Source organism: Thermobia domestica, chromosome 12 (assembly GCF_964235325.1).
Source record: "Thermobia domestica chromosome 12, izTheDome1.hap1.1, whole genome shotgun sequence".
In the NCBI taxonomy this organism is placed as follows: domain Eukaryota; kingdom Metazoa; phylum Arthropoda; class Insecta; order Zygentoma; family Lepismatidae; genus Thermobia; species Thermobia domestica.
Window position 1 is genome coordinate 202,852,974 of NC_137465.1, and position 17,817 is coordinate 202,870,790.

At 36.4% G+C, this 17,817-nt stretch overlaps 1 protein-coding gene across 4 annotated transcripts in view; it reads right to left on the reverse strand.

Moving 5' to 3' along the window:
- Positions 1-873: 873 nt before the first annotated feature.
- The window catches only part of LOC145666940 (retinol dehydrogenase 14-like), a 46,136-nt gene continuing 29,192 nt past the window's right edge, over positions 874-17,817 (reverse strand). For 2 of the 4 annotated variants that reach the window (XM_081734555.1, XM_081734556.1), the window contains 4 exons: positions 12,004-12,189; positions 8,931-9,040; positions 7,852-7,941; positions 3,102-3,934 (listed from right to left, as the gene is read on the reverse strand). In XM_081734555.1, coding sequence (XP_081590681.1) covers positions 3,833-3,934; positions 7,852-7,941; positions 8,931-9,040; positions 12,004-12,189 — 488 coding nt within the window. In that variant the 3' untranslated portion in view covers positions 3,102-3,832. Of the gene's footprint in view, positions 3,935-7,851; positions 7,942-8,930; positions 9,041-12,003; positions 12,190-17,817 lie in introns of all 4 variants that reach the window. The other 2 variants (XM_081734557.1, XM_081734554.1) reach the window with 2 other exon arrangements.

Consider the following 17,817-nt stretch of genomic DNA (forward strand, 5'->3'; position numbering starts at 1 on the left):
CAATATGTGGCTGGAATTTGGCTCGCCATTGTTGGGATGGTACCTCCCTGAGCGTGGGATTGCATGTTAGGGCCATGTGGCGGCGTGCAATTCGCCTACCAAGCATGTTTCACGCATGTTGTAATGGGTTCAAGTCCAGTGATCGAGTTGGTAGAAACGAATCGTCGAATGTTTAAGTTTCAAGGTATTCATCCACTAATCTAGATCGATGGGGATGTATCATTCATACGAATAAAATCATGGTCCACTGTATCCGACACAGATGAGCATACTGGTCCAGGATATCATCCTGATTCTGTACACCTGTGATAGTATCCCGTGGGAAGATATAAAGGGGTTGAGAGACCCGAACATGATCCCAAACAACCCTACAATTTATGCACTGCTGTAATGGTCTAATTCAGTAACGTTAGCTGGAAAGAACCACACTCCAAGCTCTATTCAGATAAATATGCCGTGAATCACTGGAGAGACTACACCCGGATTCATTTGTAAATAGGGCGTAACTTCATTGTTCCTGGTTCACGTGTTATGTTCTCTGCAATATTCACGGCATTGAACAATTTATCATTGACAGTCGTTTTATAACCTGTCGTGAAGGTGTTGAATGGTCCAAGCGCATCAAGAATGGCCGTACATATTCTTGCTGTACTGTGCTGTGGGGTTACAACAACAGTTATTTGCTCAATTATCAGTTCTTTACTAAAAGAATGTGGGGATAGCACTTCGCATGGCAAGAGAGAAAGTACGTGGGGATCTGAGCAGTACAGCGCTGAAGTAATTAATTGGGGATGAATGAAATGAAATGCATGTTTTCTAATAGAAGAGATCACAGAGACGCAAAGGTTAGAAAAGGAAAAGGTTTACTGTACCTCAGCCATTTCATTGTGATGAGCCTCTTCAAATATTGGGTGAAGCCTTATCCTCCAATCCGTTGAGTGGTTCCGTCTGGTATCGATCTTGGACCTCACGTTCGAGAGTGAAGAACCTCTCGACCTCAGGGCAACAACTCTCAGATGTCCTGGCCTCTTTGGAATGACACCTCTGTCATGCAATGGATGGTGAGGGCCCAGGCGTGCCGACCGTCTCTCAATTGCTGCTACGACGACTCTTCTGAATAGGGGTCCAAGGTGTGTTTCTGGCGGCTTCTGTCACACCTCTCACCTGGAGGGTTCCGTGTCCCCTGGTTTTGTTCTACTTCCTAGCTTTCGCTTCTTCCTGGTGCTCCGCACGTGGATGACTAGCTCATCACAATTATCTTGGTTAATAGGGAAGTTTAATTGCTGAAACGGCGTGGCTGAACTTGTTTTGATGAAGTTACGGAAACTAGGAAGAGAATGGTAAGCATGAATTTGTATTGGGATGAGGTGACAACATAGGGAAGTCTCTTCTTTATTATTTAATAATTACAATTTCTTGTTTGAAGAACAATAACAACATACAGGGAGAATTCAAAATAGGCGCTAAGCCTGATATCCTCTACAATATGTCACTGACGATCTCGATCGAGATGAATCCCAGTCGACAGCAGTTATTTCTGGGAACATTCAGGGCATTGAACAGTTTATCATTGACAATTCTCTTCCAACTTGTCGTGAAATGGCAAAAATATTATCTTTTGTTAGGAACAGTAAACACTATAATTTATAACACTATAATTTATAATTCTAAAACATTTTTCCAGTCTTGACCGACGCAGAAGAGTTGAAATATGCAGTCGAATGATGGACCACTATGACCAGGAAGGCCAGTTTGAACCTCTAAAAGTATTCCTCGGAGGTCAACATTCCTATATGGATGATAAAGTTAAGAAGTGTGTATTAATATGGTATAGACGTGCTGACAAATCTTCCGATGCCGAAGTCTTCTACTCATCATTTAATCGCTAACGTACGAGAAGATTGTGCAATATATATATATGCAGTTCGCAATCCTTGATTGGTTCTTTTATTTATTTGTTTATTTAAGAAAAAGTTTCAGATTGAGTTGATCGCCCCTCGTATTTCATCTTTTACTTGTTTCCTTTGTATGAATTAGTTTGTATACCCTAGTATAGTGATAGATTGTTTGGTTAATTTAAGTTCAGCGTGCCTTTCAACATCGAGGCTAAATGGGTTGTGGATCTACAGCTTAACGTGGGGTGCGAACCACATGAGCTCTCACTGTCTTTCTTCACGCGTCTGCTTCCTTTTACAACTTGTCGTCTTGTCCAAGCTCGATCCACATAGCCTCCCATAGCCTTTGCTGAGAAGGGTAAACCTCCATTCGATCAATCTATCAGTCTGAGGTGTTCTCTATATCAGGAGTAAAAGTGAGGGGGAAACGCGGGGGTAGCCGCTACCTCACTTCCTAAAAAATATCTATGACATCCCTTCACTTCCTGAAAAATTACAATAGGCAAAGATAGGTACGGGGGACGGCATGACGTCATGTGCCCCCTTACCTTTTACCCCTGCTCTATACCCATTCAGACTGTAATTGAAGTGTGAAACAACGGGTAACAAAAGCACCGTGATAGTGTTACGAATCGAAAGAATCCAGTAATAAACCCCACCGATATCTAATCCGAATAAACGATTGCGTTAATAGATGTTGCTTGCCTGTATAATGAATTTCTTCAATCTGTACAAATAAATATCCAAGAGACTATGTTTGTGACTTCATCACTCTTAAACCACCCAACCTATCTCCATCAAATTTTCCCCATAGATGAGGTTTGGATATTGGATGCTTCTTGTCATTTCACTTTCACGCTGCAACTTACGGGTCAATATAAATGATTGAAAATCACCCATATGAGTGTCGAATCCATAGTTTACGGGGTCGCTGAGATGAACAATAACACTTCCGATGTCGTTTAAATCCAAATTCAGCCCAGCAACTTGGAGAAGGGGGAGGGTTTTGATTGATTTTTTTTAGATTTGATTTAGTATCTCTTTCAGCAGCGAGGCTATAAGAGACGTGGCCCTACAGCTTAACGTGGGATAGAACAACATGAGCTCCCACCGAGAATCAAACCAGGATCTCCCACGCCAAAGGCACGTACGCTAAGTGCTTAGCCACCAGGGAGCTCTGGGAAGGGGATATATATGTGTATATATATATATATATATATATATATAGATAGATAGATAGATAGATATAGATATAGATATATATAAGAGAAAATGATCGAAAATGAGCGCGCTTCAGTTATAGTAAAAAGTGACTGACTAAGGAAGCATATTACTAACTTTTCATATTTTAACCCAGCGAAGCGGGTAATTGTCGCTAATGATTTCATAAATATGTAATGGTGATTGGATAATTCAAAATTAATAAATTTGTTAAACGAAAACAGTGAGCGCTATTAATTAAGCACACTATTTGATATGCTGATCAGTCAATTAATTAACAAGAGAATACATTTTTAATCAACACATCCGCAACTGTTATGATTGTTTATCACCTCTTTTACATACATCAAAAATATTACATGCGAAATTAATATTATGTAATACAAAATACTTTACTATAGTGTACATTATTCGTGTATTATAACAATTCAAAATATATAAACGTGTGAAGTCATTTAACACTAAAAACAAATTCAGAGTAATTTTGCAAGGAGATATACACAGAGGCTATATTTTGACTACTCTATCCCAGCAGTCTTGTGATACGATTGACGTACAGACTCTGGCAGGCCTCTGTCAGGATGGTGTGTCCTGTGTCAATTCACAAATGTTTATGTATTAAACTTTTTTGCACAATGAAGAATTATTATTAGTAGTACATCCACACACGATCACAGCCACGCTTTCCTTTAACAAACATCGTTATTCTGTAAAAGCTAGGAGTCCACTCTAGGTCTGAGTCCCACATACATCTCACACTTTTCCCACAACTTCCTAGCCAGTGTTTCATCCTGAGCTTCTGACGACATTGCTGCCTCCTGAAATGATTCAAAATTGTCCTTATACAGAACTAACAATCATGCCAGTAATAAAAAGTACCAACGCTTGAGTAAAATTATAATTGCGCTTTTTATACTGATTCCAGAATGGTAAACCCAACGAGAGTATTTTTCAAATATATCCGCTCATGGCGCCACGAGGAAAATGACCTCAAAATTGGGATTTCTGATGCACCGCTTATACCAATAGTAAAAGTATCCAGGCTTCTACACGTTTCTAGTTGGACATTTTATATTAATTTGAAGACCCTGAATACAACGCAAGTATTTTCAGGCATTTCCGTCTGTAGAGTCACAAATGCATCAAGCTTGGGACATTTATGTTTAATTATATCTCAAATTTCAGATCACTCTTCTAGGCACCCTATGGAAACGTATTCTTAAAAACAGTTCTATTGGGTTCAAATTAATATAAAAATTGCAATTTGAAACTTATCTACGGGGTAACTGTTTACTACTGTTACTGTAACATCCTTAATCTTTTAAACATTACCACGTTAAATGCCAACATGTTAAAATTAAATGCATACATAGATCTATCTATTTATAATATACTTGAAATTATATATATAGTAGAATTATATATATACTGTATATAGTAGAAATGTTGTGTGTCCCTGCGAAAGCTGGAAGTACAAACGGTTGTCAAAAATGGATTATGACTAGACTACCAATATCTACTCTAATTTTGTGAATATTACTTTTGTCTGAATATTACTTTCTACATATTCTCAAAATGGTATTAGTATAGCGTCAACGAACTCATGTCGCTGTCGCACTCACACATGATTCTGAGGTGTTGAAAACATACCGAAACGTGTTGCCAACTTAACTTCAAGTTCCACAGTTATTTTTTTTTTTAACCCCAAGGGAGTAGTATGGATGGAAGAAAGATGTGAATGTTGGAGCAATGTTAAAAATACCAGTTTCGAATTGCACTAATTCACAGTAACACTCAGTTCTCTTCTAATGTACACTAGAACCTGAAACTTTAAAACACAAAGGTAATTTAGTGTGGCTGCAAGAGAAAGAAATATACGCGCATACATATTGAAATTATAACTTTAAAAACTATAAAATCTCCAACTAAACACGTTAAACACTTCTGAAAGAAGAAAACGTTATTTATAATGGAACTTTCAATGGAACTTATAATGGCAGAAAGAAGAAAACGTTATTTATAATGGAACTTTCAATAGAACTTATAATGGCAGAAAGAAGAAAACGTTATTTATAATGGAACTTTCAATAGAACTTATAATGGCAGAAAGAAGAAAACGTTATTTATAATGGAACTTTCAATGGAACTTATAATGGCAGAAAGAAGAAAACGTTATTTATAATGGAACTTTCAATGGAACTTATAATGGCAGAAAGAAGAAAACGTTATTTATAATGGAACTTTCAAGTAAGAACAAAGTAACTTTAAAAGCAAAGGGCCTTATGCAGAGTCGTTCTGACAGGTGATGAGTGCCATACTAAAGAGTCCGTCTAACATATGTTTCCTGTAGTAGTCAAGGTTTTAGTATGACGTTAATCAGACGTCAAAACGACTCTGCATAAGGCCCAAAGACTCTATTTACATATTATTATTCAGCGAACTATGGTCTATGCCACCCGAAAGTTCAGTGTCGCATTCACTAACTCCATTGACTTGTGTCCTTAGCCAACTACATCCTGTTTCTACTTTATATTCCTATTCCTATTTCTGTGAGTTCCATCTTAGTATTGTCCTCCTATCTGCGTCTAGTTCTTCCTATTGGTATTTTCCCGACTGAGTTTCCAGTTAAAGTTTGGAAAGCGTTTCTACTTCCTCCCATTCTGGCTACATGACCTGGCCACCTGAGCTTCCTAAGCCCGATTACTCTAACAATGTTTGCTAAACAGTAGAAATTATGCAATTACTCGTTATGAAGTTTCCGTCATTTCCGAGCGATTGAAACGTCCACCGAACAGTGGATATAAACACAACCAGTGGATAAATCGAGATCACAAGTACTACATTACAAACTCCATACATGCTCAGAAAACAGGTTAAGGTGCCCCATTCGTCGAGTTGTTGAAAAGGTAGGGTAAAAGTAAATTTCCCACTGATTTTTATTTACAAGCTCAAACCGAAATGTTTTGCATATTCAGTCACGAAAAAAATCGAATGTTCATTTGCACTAGGAGTGGGGAATAAACGTATCATACGGTGTTAGTTTGTGAACTTTCGTGCTGGTAATGCAACATTCAAACCTGATCCGGCAGTCACTGCATGTTCTGATGATTTCCTCAGGAACAACATGGTAGCGGATCCTCAGAAAAGTGTTTCTGTAATTGCACAAAAGTTACGTGTGCACACACCACTGTTCTTCGGCGGCTTCGTGCAATCGGTAATGACTCATGGGTACTACACCAGTTCAGTTCACTTCCCATATCAGTTGACACCGGTTAACAAGGATTGTTGTTTGCAGATGTGCAGTTCACTGATTGTAGGCATAACCAGGAAGGTTTCCTGCACCGGTTGTCACTTCCAGTGAAAAATTGATCTGGTGTAACAATCATAAATGCTTGGAATGTGGTCAATTTCTATGATTGTATCCAAAGCCACCGCTGTACACATAGAGTTGTTCCTGGTATGATGGTCTGGTCGGTGGTGTGGTGATCCGTCCTGGTTTTTTCGCGAGGCAGCACCTACCTTCAGATCGTTACAGTGCTGAACTTGACAAAATGTTCTCCAAATCTGTCAGCAAGCATAAAGAAATGATCGACAGATCTGATGTCCTCTTGACGCCCACACGTCGCTCAAACCATGGTGCTCTTCGTAACTTGTGCTATGATACCCTTCCTAATCTATCTATGCTTCTGACGCCTCTCCCACCGACTACCACCTCTATCGAAATTTCAATTATTTCTTGGCAATAGGAATTTCTCTGATGATTGGGAGATCCTTTGTGTCGTTGAGCATTTTTTCCTATGGCAAAGTCCAGGCTTCCTTCTTTATCAAATCTAAGTGTTGGCTGAGCGATGGCAGAAGGGTTTGGTTCTAGCCAGAGACCAGTTTGATTAATCAAGTATTAAAGTTTCATTTTTCTTTTTGAAATCGACGCACGTCGCTTGGACATTTCAATGCACCAACCCAATCATTCCGTATGGGTTTGCGTCAACACAACGCAAAGTTTTTTATTTTTCGATAATTGGTATTGCATATACAAATGCTTGTTCCAGGTTTCGCATAGCGTTGCAGTTAGCAAAATTTTGCGAAGACTGGTAGAGAATGTAGCCCGTTACACAAATTCTTTTATGTCTTCCCTTTAGCTTCAGCTCTGAAAAGAACAAATGTCGAAGAAACAAAAGGCCTTATGCAGAGTCGTTTTGATGTATGATTAGCGTCGTACTAAAGGCCTGACTACTGCAGAAAACTTGTTAGTCGAACACTTTAGTATGACACTAATCGTGCAATCCGAACAACTCTGCATAAGGCCCAAACTGTTCTGGGGATTTGGATCCCAAAAACCAGAAGACATTTGATGAAATATTATAAAAATTTACGCTCTGCTCAGTATTTTGTCGGAAAAGCTTCATCCCCTCTCCTCCCTGGAATTAACATAATGCCCCCTGTAGCTAAAATAAATTCAATTGCTATTAGATATAACTCTTGTATAGGCCACGTTTTCTAGCACATAGTAACTCAGTGCAGTCCGCTCACATTTTGATCCCTCCCTAGACAACTTTTTTAATTCAAAGTGAATGTAAAAAAGCATTTGGATCCATTGCAGCACCTTCCATTAAACTTGTGTTGTGTATAAGCCTGATATTATTATTATTATTATTATTATTATTATTATTATTATTATTATTATTATTATTATTATTATTATTATTATTATTATTATTATTATCTTTGTACAAACCTTACAATCGACGAAATATTTGCCAGTTACTCCTTCCACTTCTTCAGAAACTGATAAATAGATGGTTGTTTGGGCTCCTTCCTCTGGAGTCTAGAAGAAGGCACCAAAGCAAATGGTCGGACGATTAATTAATAACAAGATTTTGGTTTTAGAAGAAACACAATGATTGACTATATGCATACACCAAAATAACTGTTTGTTTATATTTCTAGTTATAAATATTATAGTCTTGTAATTAATAACTAACAGAACAAAACAATTTCAATATTAATAGAACTAAAAAAAATTATCTTTAATGAAATCACGTTACAAAATTCATGAACAATGACCACCGTTAAATCCTACCATCAAACTCACAAGAAAAGGACATGAACCTGTGAATGGGACGTCCTAATCAAACCTAATACATTCGATAAACATAACAAAGATATATTCATGCTCAAAAAATTAGGTGCCATGGACAACAGAGGAAGTCCTTTGGGCCCATTAACCCTGTTAGTATAGGGTTAATGCTGAAGAGAATGAACTGTAAATCATGACTTTCCATATAAACAGTGTTTATGCCATAGCTATTTCACTATGAACCTACGATTTTCTTTATAATAACAGGGCCCCAAGGACTTACTCTGTTGTCCATGGCACCTAAGTTTTTGTGCACGAACATATCTTTGTTATGTTTATCGAATGGACTAGATTTGATCCCGTTGACTGGATCATGTTCTTTCCTTGTCAGTAGCAAATTTCAATGAAATAAAAATAGAGAATATCCGTCGCATTTTAACATCACAACTAGTTAGAAGTGTGATGAAGAGAGACTTTTCTATTACGTGTATATATTTGCATGTTCTGAAGATATCTCTTTCAATTAGTGTCTGATGAAGATAACATTAAGTTGTTGAAACCGTTACACTGTAATGAACAATTGTATATACTCTGGCCAGAAGTGTTAATTATTCCTTTAGTAACAATAGATTGTTGTTACTTTGTCTTAAGAAAACTTCCATATCAAACTCATGGGTTTCGAAACGAAATTATTTATAGATTGAAGCTAGACTAACTTATTGTTAATAGTTACAAACCTTAAACAATTGTCTCGCAATATAATCAAGAATTGGAAGAATAAACTGCGGGACGTGTCTGAATATTTCTGTGTGGACTACTCCCGGATGAAGGCTGTTCACAGTCACTCCTAAAGAAAAAAAAAATACAATTTTAATATATTAATAATGGCAAGTAAATACAGAAATACAGACACAGTATATTAAAACTCTCACTGCGATTTGAAGAAATGTATCAAAATATATCATGGGTTGACCTAATATTACATCAAAATTAAAGTGATTTATAACTCCCCTTGAGGTCCAATTTCAACTGCATCAAGTAGCAATTACGAACCTTGATAGTACTTTAGAATGGACACAACGAAACATATGCGTGTTTAGCTCCGGTATATGCATGTGTATGTGCTATGTTCCGTAATAGCCCATTATCATTATAATCGATAACAATTCCCAAATCAACTGGACAGAGGGTTGTGGTTCCTTACAAACGTTCCAAATACCCCATTTTTATGTCAATAATACGCAAAGTCGACGAACAAAAACTGTGACTCTATACGACAAGGTTCAATGTGTGCCATAGTATGCGGAGACCAAGTTGCAGTTCATAGTACCGAAGCACTTTCGCGATCAATATCGGCGCAATCCTTCCTGTTAAAGATTGTATGTTTGATCCCTGTTTAGGATATTGCTACACTTTGCTGGCTATTGGTGCTGTACACACTTTTTAGATTGATATGCTGGAGTGTGAATGAGTACAGGTGGAATATTCCTTTGACGTCCGCAAAAAACGAATGGAGTACACGTTGAGGTTCTTTGATGACGAAGGAAACTTGATGACTTGCAGTATATTATGCTATGTCATTTCATTAATGCTAGTTAAGTATAGTTTATTCGTAAATTATAGTTTTGTAGAAGTTACGTATGTAAGTAATAAAGTCAAAAATAATTAAATAAGGCAAAACATCTACACACTTCTCCTGCTGAATTATTGGTGCTTAAAGCGTTCTCAAAAAGATATCAGTCTAAGATTTTAAACGAAGTTCTTATGTTTACTGTGCACAAATCCAAAATAGTATTTAATCTTGGGGATCTTCATAATCGTGAGTAGTCTTTAATCATGGATCATGGAGTAGTCCAAAGAAAATATCTCGATTAGCACTATAACTCTCTAAATATCCCTTTGTCTATAAGCTATGGAAGTTCTCCTAGAACGACCAAACATATCCATTCTGCGCCATTTGGACAAGTGGTGTACGTTCTTTAAGTTAAAATGGTTTTAATTTTAAGTTAAAATAAAGTAAATCTTTAAGTTAAAATAAGACTTTTCCTAATAGCTACACTAGTATCAAAGTAAGTTTCCCTATTGCGAGTCATGATCCCAACGCTCTTTACGATATTTCACTCCCATCCTTTGACAAGCAATTCTCAGTACAACCACGGTGGATAATTCTACATACAATGGCAGCCTGAAAACGAAGTTGTGTAAAAGGAATTTCTTAGAGCTGTATAAGCAAGGTTTTTCTGGAAAATTTTGTCCTGGAGGCAAAATCAAAGTGTGAGGGAGAGGGGACTACTGAGATACTATGTTGGTATATTGGCAATAGAAAATTAGGCCTCACTAATTTCTTGGTTTCCGCGGGCAAAGCCCTCTCAAAAGTATACCTGGAAGTGACACTTCTTGTAAGACTAGCCCTACAGAAACTTCTACGAGGTATCTAGACAGTGTAGCTACATACAGTGTTAGTCGAATATCTTCGGATATTTGGGTTTACATAGTTATCAATCAGGATTTTGATTATATTCTGAGTAAACCTACCTGTTTTTTTTTTTTTTTTCTTCTTCGATCTGTCTCCAATCTTTTCACTATCCAACCAAGTAGAATTCCAACAAGATGTATCATTTTGTGCCTATTACTACTGTGTTGTGAGACATCGTTTCATTAAATAGTTGTTCCTACTCTGACTATTCACGACAGATTAACCTGGATTGTTTTGTCGCCCACCTGCATGAAGCTCACATATCGTGTTCAACGGTGCCATAATATATTGTGTGCGTGGGTTTTCTCGGGATTCTTCCGTTTCCTCCCACATTCTTCAATCCACCATTTTATTCATTACTCATCATTACCGTCTCCTTTAGCCTAACCGGCATAACCGTGGGACGTAAAACTCAAAGATTTCATTTCATTTCATTTTCCATAACATATTGTGATACTTATACCGTCTAAGTGCTACAATGGTTTCTAGCGGATTTCGAAAATTCTTTAAGTCAGGCTTTCCTCCAGAAAATGTTGTCCAGAGGGGCTGCACTGGGATATTATTTGCTCAAGAGTAATTTGTAATCGCGATTTAATTTATAGTAGTTCCTGGGGCTCCCCCTCTCAGAAGTATACCTAAGAAAAACACTGCCTTAAGTCATAAGCGTCGTTGTAAATGTACTTGAACCTGTCACTATACAGGGCAAGTCAAAATGATGGACCCGATTCCAGGATTTTATTCTGTGAAATCTAAGAAACATATGTTATTGTGAAACATGTGCTAAGAAAGGTAAACACTGTCAAAGTTTTCTTCAAACATATCACCTCGCGTAGCACGACACACATCAAGCCGATGGTCATATCTCCTGCCAAACCTTTTGTGGCATGTTCAGGGCAATATCAACAATTCATTTCATGCTCACGTCTGACTCGTAGTGGTAGAAAGTGGAAACATTGTGTGGAAGCTAAACTTTGAAAGTTAACCTCTTCATATGTCTTACACCATACAAGACTATTATGACTATTACAAGTAGCATATCTTACAACATTTGATTATTAGATTTCGCAGAATAAATTTTTGAAATCGGGTTCACCATTTTGATTTACCCTGTATAAAGTGTCAATGCACACTCGCAATAATATCGGATATATCTTAATGCCAATAGTGCAGTGTTAGAAGTTTATTTTTACCTTAGCAAGTTTTCTATTTACTTATTTTACTTACACTTAAAATGTTTCCATATTTAAATTTTGAACAAACCTCTGAAAAGAGATCAACTGTGATCGTTTATTCCTATTGAAAGATAGATATCATGAATTTGGAACTTTACTTACCTGTTCCAGCCAGTCTCCTCGACAGTTCGTTTGCAAACAGAACGTTAGCCAGTTTGCAATGATTGTAAAGCGAAGTTTTCGGAAAATGTCTCTCTGAATTTAAGTTATCTAATTCGATATGGCCCCATTTGTGGGCGACAGATGATACCACGACAATTCGACTGGGGGCGCTTTTCTTTAGCAGATCTACAAAGAAAATTCATTCAACCATTCCAACAAATTCAATTCGTTCAGAACTACTTCTTGTAAACACAAGAAATAAATTTAAGTATTTTTCGTTAAGGATATCGTCAACCAACACAGATAAATTATTATAGTGATCGCAACGATTCGTGAAGCTTGGCCTAGATTTACTAATTTCACCACCCAATATAAAGCGAGAGTGGGTCCCTGTTCTCAACCCCACCCATGAAATGTTGCAATGTCATCTCTCACGCTATACAGACAACATCTCCTGAGGATGCAGTGTTGCCGGATTGCCGCTAAGTTTCGTTTTGTTACTGTTGTTATCGTTATTTTATATTTCTACTATTATTATTGTTACAATTTAATTTGAATAATTGTTAGTGTTGGTGTTATACTTCTTTAAGTGCTGTACTTTGTCGCTCGTTCGCTACGTTTCCTAAGTTGGACAACATTATTGCTGCATTTCTGTTGTTTCACGTTTTCTTAAGCAGCAGACGATTTAGAAAGTAGCTCCACGAATTGTACCGAATTCTTCCGATGTATTACACGTGAAAGAAAGCAGTTCTATGATTGCTGTAGAGTCCAGGCTTCACGAATCGTCGCTGTTACTATAGCAAAACATATTATTGTTAAATTTAAGATAAAGATAATTTTAAAAATACAATACGCTATACCAGCGTTTCCCAACCGGTGTGCCGCGGCACAGTGGTGTGCCGCGAATGGGTCGCTGGTGTGCCGCGAGGAAATCGGAACAAAATTATTAATTCTATAGCAATCAAATTGCAAGACATACAGAAAAAGGTATATTTGTATTTCAAATTACTACTATGAATCTAAAATTTAAAGTTTCATACTGTGTTACTTTTCTGTAGAACATTTTTCTGTACATTTCTAATTTTGAAAAAAAAAAAGTATTTGTTATCATTGTTATGACCATTATTGCTTCTTTATTGTTGCAGACTATTTCGTAACTTGAAATTTTAAAATATTATTCAATCCTTCCGGCAAAGTAAACATGCATACGAATTACCTATATTTGTGTTTTAAAAGTAAAAGAGATTCGTTTGTTCGTTCGTTATTTAGTGATCCTCCTTCTTAATGAAAGGTTGGATACAGTTTTCGAAAAAAAAAAAAGTGTATTTTTAACAACTTGAGCCCTAAATCTGATTGTAATTGTTTTCTATTTTTAAATTAAAATGAAAAATAAGCATAATGATTTACCACGGGGAAAAAACAGTGGTCTAGCTTTCTTCTCTGTGAGAAGGATGTCAGTAATCAGAAAAAAATACTACAGTATTTTATATTTTCAAATAATAATAATAATAATAATAATAATAATATGTGTGCCGCGAGAATTCAAGTTACCCTGAAGTGTGCCGCAAGTTGAAAAAGGTTGGGAAACGCTGCGCTATACAATGACTTCAGTTGATTAACAAGAAAGAATTAACTGTGTTAATAGCATCACAAAAAATATCTCTTCGTTCTATAGTTTAAAAAGATAGAAAATTTTACAAAATAAATAAACTCATATTTTGTTATTCATATGAAATCAAATAAATGGTGACAATATTAACTCAGTTTATTTTCAGTTGCGTACAAGACTCCATTACCAATATGCAGACACCATCCGCCTTTCGTTACATTTCAAGAGCAATTCCCTGAATTTTACATATGCAGATATTTCTGCAGAAAATTCCATGTCAGGATTATCTCTGGGGACACTGCAGCGAGGACTCTGGACCATCATATATGGAACACTGAAACAAATATAGTGAAACATGCGAGACAGTCTGTTAGAAATTGTGACGACGTCTAGGGATGCAAGGGCTCAGGGGAAAAATTGCTTTTTTTCAGGGGCAAAAATCCCCTTTATAACACTAAAAGCTACTATACAGGGTGGCCCACATGGTGTTTGACTGACTGTAATATTTGTAATTCTGGACAAAAAGTTTCGATATGGCAACAATATTAATACTAAGAGTGGGAATAACTGTTACTAGACACAGAACCATTAGTATATGCCAGGCGAAATGGTTATCTCTGAAACAGTGTGTGCGTTGTGTCCATTTGTATTCAGTAACAAACAATTACGCGGATATGAGACAGAGCTCGATCTCCCGATTTGAAACTACGTGACTTTTTCTTACGGGACATTTTAAAGGACAAAGTGTATCAACATCACATACGCAATGTGTTCGAACCTCGGGAAGCTATCACAGATGAGTTCTACAGAATACCAGTACATGTCTGTTAAGCAGCTTATGATAACGATGCTCTTCGTCTCTAGGCATATATGGATTTAGATGGTGCATTGGTGGACCATGCCATGTTGAACAGAGATTAAAATTCTTGTAAGGAAAGATATGAGAGTAATGTATTTATATTCTATTTTATGTTCAAGTTACGTTGTTAGTTTCTTTAACGCAATCTTTGAAACATCATTTACATAATTATCAGTGGTGCCCCCCTCATGTCCATGACGCACCCCCTCAATTGTCTATCCGTAGGTGTTCTGCCATGAAAAAAAAAACTTTTCGATTAATTTTTACACCCCCTCAAACATATTTATATAGATTTTTACCCCCCCCAAATATTCCAATGACGCAGTTTGCGTCATAGCCCCCCACTTGTGGGCACCCCTGTAATTATGGATCACCCTGTACAGAATTACTGTGTTCTCAAACAGAAACAACAGAAAATTCAAGAATAAGAGAAAACCGGTCATGCGAAAGGAAACATACGGCCGTTTGGTGGATTTTCTAGTTCCAACGAATATTATTTGTAGACTTATTACAGTATTGTTGAACGACAAAAATGTTTTAGTAAAAAGTTTCATACAGAAAGCAATAACTGTTCTGAAAATGATAGTTAGACTTCATAGAACAAAGTTATCATTTACAGTTTATTCATAAATTAAAACCTTAATTAGTAAAATACATTTTAGAAGCTAAAGACTATTTTTATGTAGAAGCAGACAAGGATATGTGACAAGGATATACAGTGAGACCTCAATAACTCAAAGCTGAAGAGAATAGATAAAAATTCGAGTTATCGAGTTTTTCGAATAATCGAGGTTGGAGTTATCGAAGTGGCCACAACAAAAATTAGAGATACCGAGATTCCGCGTTCCTCATGAGAAGCGATTAAATAACCTTTTTAACCCTTATCCGGGAAACCGGGGCCTCTCAGGCCCAGTAGCTTCATATTTTTCTTCGAATTTCTTAATAACCATAAATATTTCGATGCCATAAAATTCTGAATTCTTCTATCTTTAGTCGAAGTTAAAGTTATGAAGATATCGAGTTGGTAAGGCCCCAGTTGCAGTCTACGTTACAAAAATAGCTTGCCCGGATAAGGGTTAACTCGAAGTTCTATTCATTCAACCTCTATAACTCGAAATTGTGAAAGTTCCTTAAATTAAAATAAGGTGTCTAATAATAATAAAATACTAAATATTAAGCACAATTCTAATACGCATTAGCAACAATGATAATTACGTAAAAGCATAGAGCTATAGCTTTGTGTAATCGAGATCACATTAACAGATGAGACTTCGTGTCATCGACTTACAGAGGTAAACTTCGACTCGTAGAGGTTCGCAAATACGAAAGTTCGAATTACCGAGCTTTTTAAATATGATTATGAAACCCTTAAAACTCGATTTATCCGAGTTGTAGTTTTTAAACATTTGATTTACTGACAAGTAAACCTTACGTTTGGGTGAATCGAGTTGCTGACTGAGACACATATGAGAAAGTAGTACTAAATGTGGTCAGTATTTCAGTGAAGTTGTAGCTGCGAAGCTCCAGGGGTTTAGGAGATACAGCTACCAGAACATCACATGGAAGTACAGAATAATCTTCATACAGTTGGAGGTAAAATCTCTGTAAGACCTCTTGTAACGACAAAAGGTGAATAACAAATATATGGGTATATATTAGGACTAGGGGGAAGTCATATAGTAAGGGTATACCTGACGGCAGCCATCTTAAAATCCGCCATTTTGAATTAAAGTTAAGTTTTTAAAATAGGAATAGGGTCATGTGATACATGATTTAAGGCGCAAATTTAATCAGAAGAACAATGGTCACGTTAATTTTGAGTTACGCACAATTGGTAAAAAGTTACAGGGAAATTAAATATTGTTGCAGCATATGTATTAGTCCTTTACCCCACCTTGTAAATTTTGTTTTAATGATAATAATTAAATAAAAAGCAGGTGGATAAATATTAGGTCTATGGTAAGAGTTGCCTTGATGGTGGCCATGTTCAAATCCGACATTTTGAATCAGACAAAATTTTTAAACAAAACGCATAACAGTGATACCTTATTAATAGCAAATTTTACCATAAATCCAACGGTATAACAATTTTTGCTTTATCATGAACCAGATTTGTTATCGCATTCACAAGTTGCTAATTTAAGGAAAAATGACCAAAGAGGAATTGATTCATAATTGAACTTGGGTCTTTCTTCCAGAAAAGTCCTCAATTAGTACAATCAATATGTAGTTCAGAAAAGAGTGCATCACTTGCACAAATGCTCTGCTCACAGTGAGCACACCTGACAAAGGCAATCGAGTTACACTTGACACATCTGTCGTTAACAATTCCGTCAAAGCAGTAGTCGTAAGGAGCGATCCATTTAATTTTGTGCTCGTTAATGAAAAAGCAAAAATGGTTATACCGTTGGAGTTATGGTAAAATTTGCTATTAATAAAATATCACTGTTATGCGTTTTGTTTAAAAATTTTGTCTGATTCAAAGTGTCGGATTTGAACATGGCCACCATCAAGGCAACTCTTACCATAGACCTAATATTTATCCACCTGCTTTTTATTTAATTATTATCATTAAAACAAAATTTACAAGGTGGGGTAAAGGACTAATACATATGCTGCAACAATATTTAATTTCCCTGTAACTTTTTACCAATTGTGCGTAACTCAAAATTAACGTGACCATTGTACTTCTGATTAAATTTGCGCCTTAAATCATGTATCACATGACCCTATTCCTATTTTAAAAACTTAACTTTAATTCAAAATGGCGGATTTCAAGATGGCTGCCGTCAGGTATACCCTTACTATATGACTTCCCCCTAGTCCTAATATATACCCATATATTTGTTATTCACCTTTTGTCGTTACAAGAGGTCTTACAGAGATTTTACCTCCAACTGTATGAAGACTATTCTGTACTTCCATGTGATGTTCTGGTAGCTGTATCTTCTAAACCCCTGGAGCTTCGCACCTACAATTTCACTGAAATACTAACCACATTTAGTACTACTTTCTCATATGTGTCTCAGTCAGCAACTCGATTCACCCAAACGTAAGGTTTACTTGTGAGATTATTTTAACATTGAGTATTATGGAGTATTCAAAGAAATGTGAAAAAATTCAAGTTATTAAGGTCCAACTGTATATTGAAGCTTAAAATTCAAGGGAAAGAAAGTTGAAAACACTATCCACCCACAACTTCCCCATTTCAAAACATACTGATGCAATACAATAGTAAACAGAGAAGACATTTTGTGAATAATCAAGTTTTACCACCGTGTATATGACTTTAATTTTGTAAGCTGAACTTATATTAGTACTTTCTAAAAGAATATCAGAAGTTCAC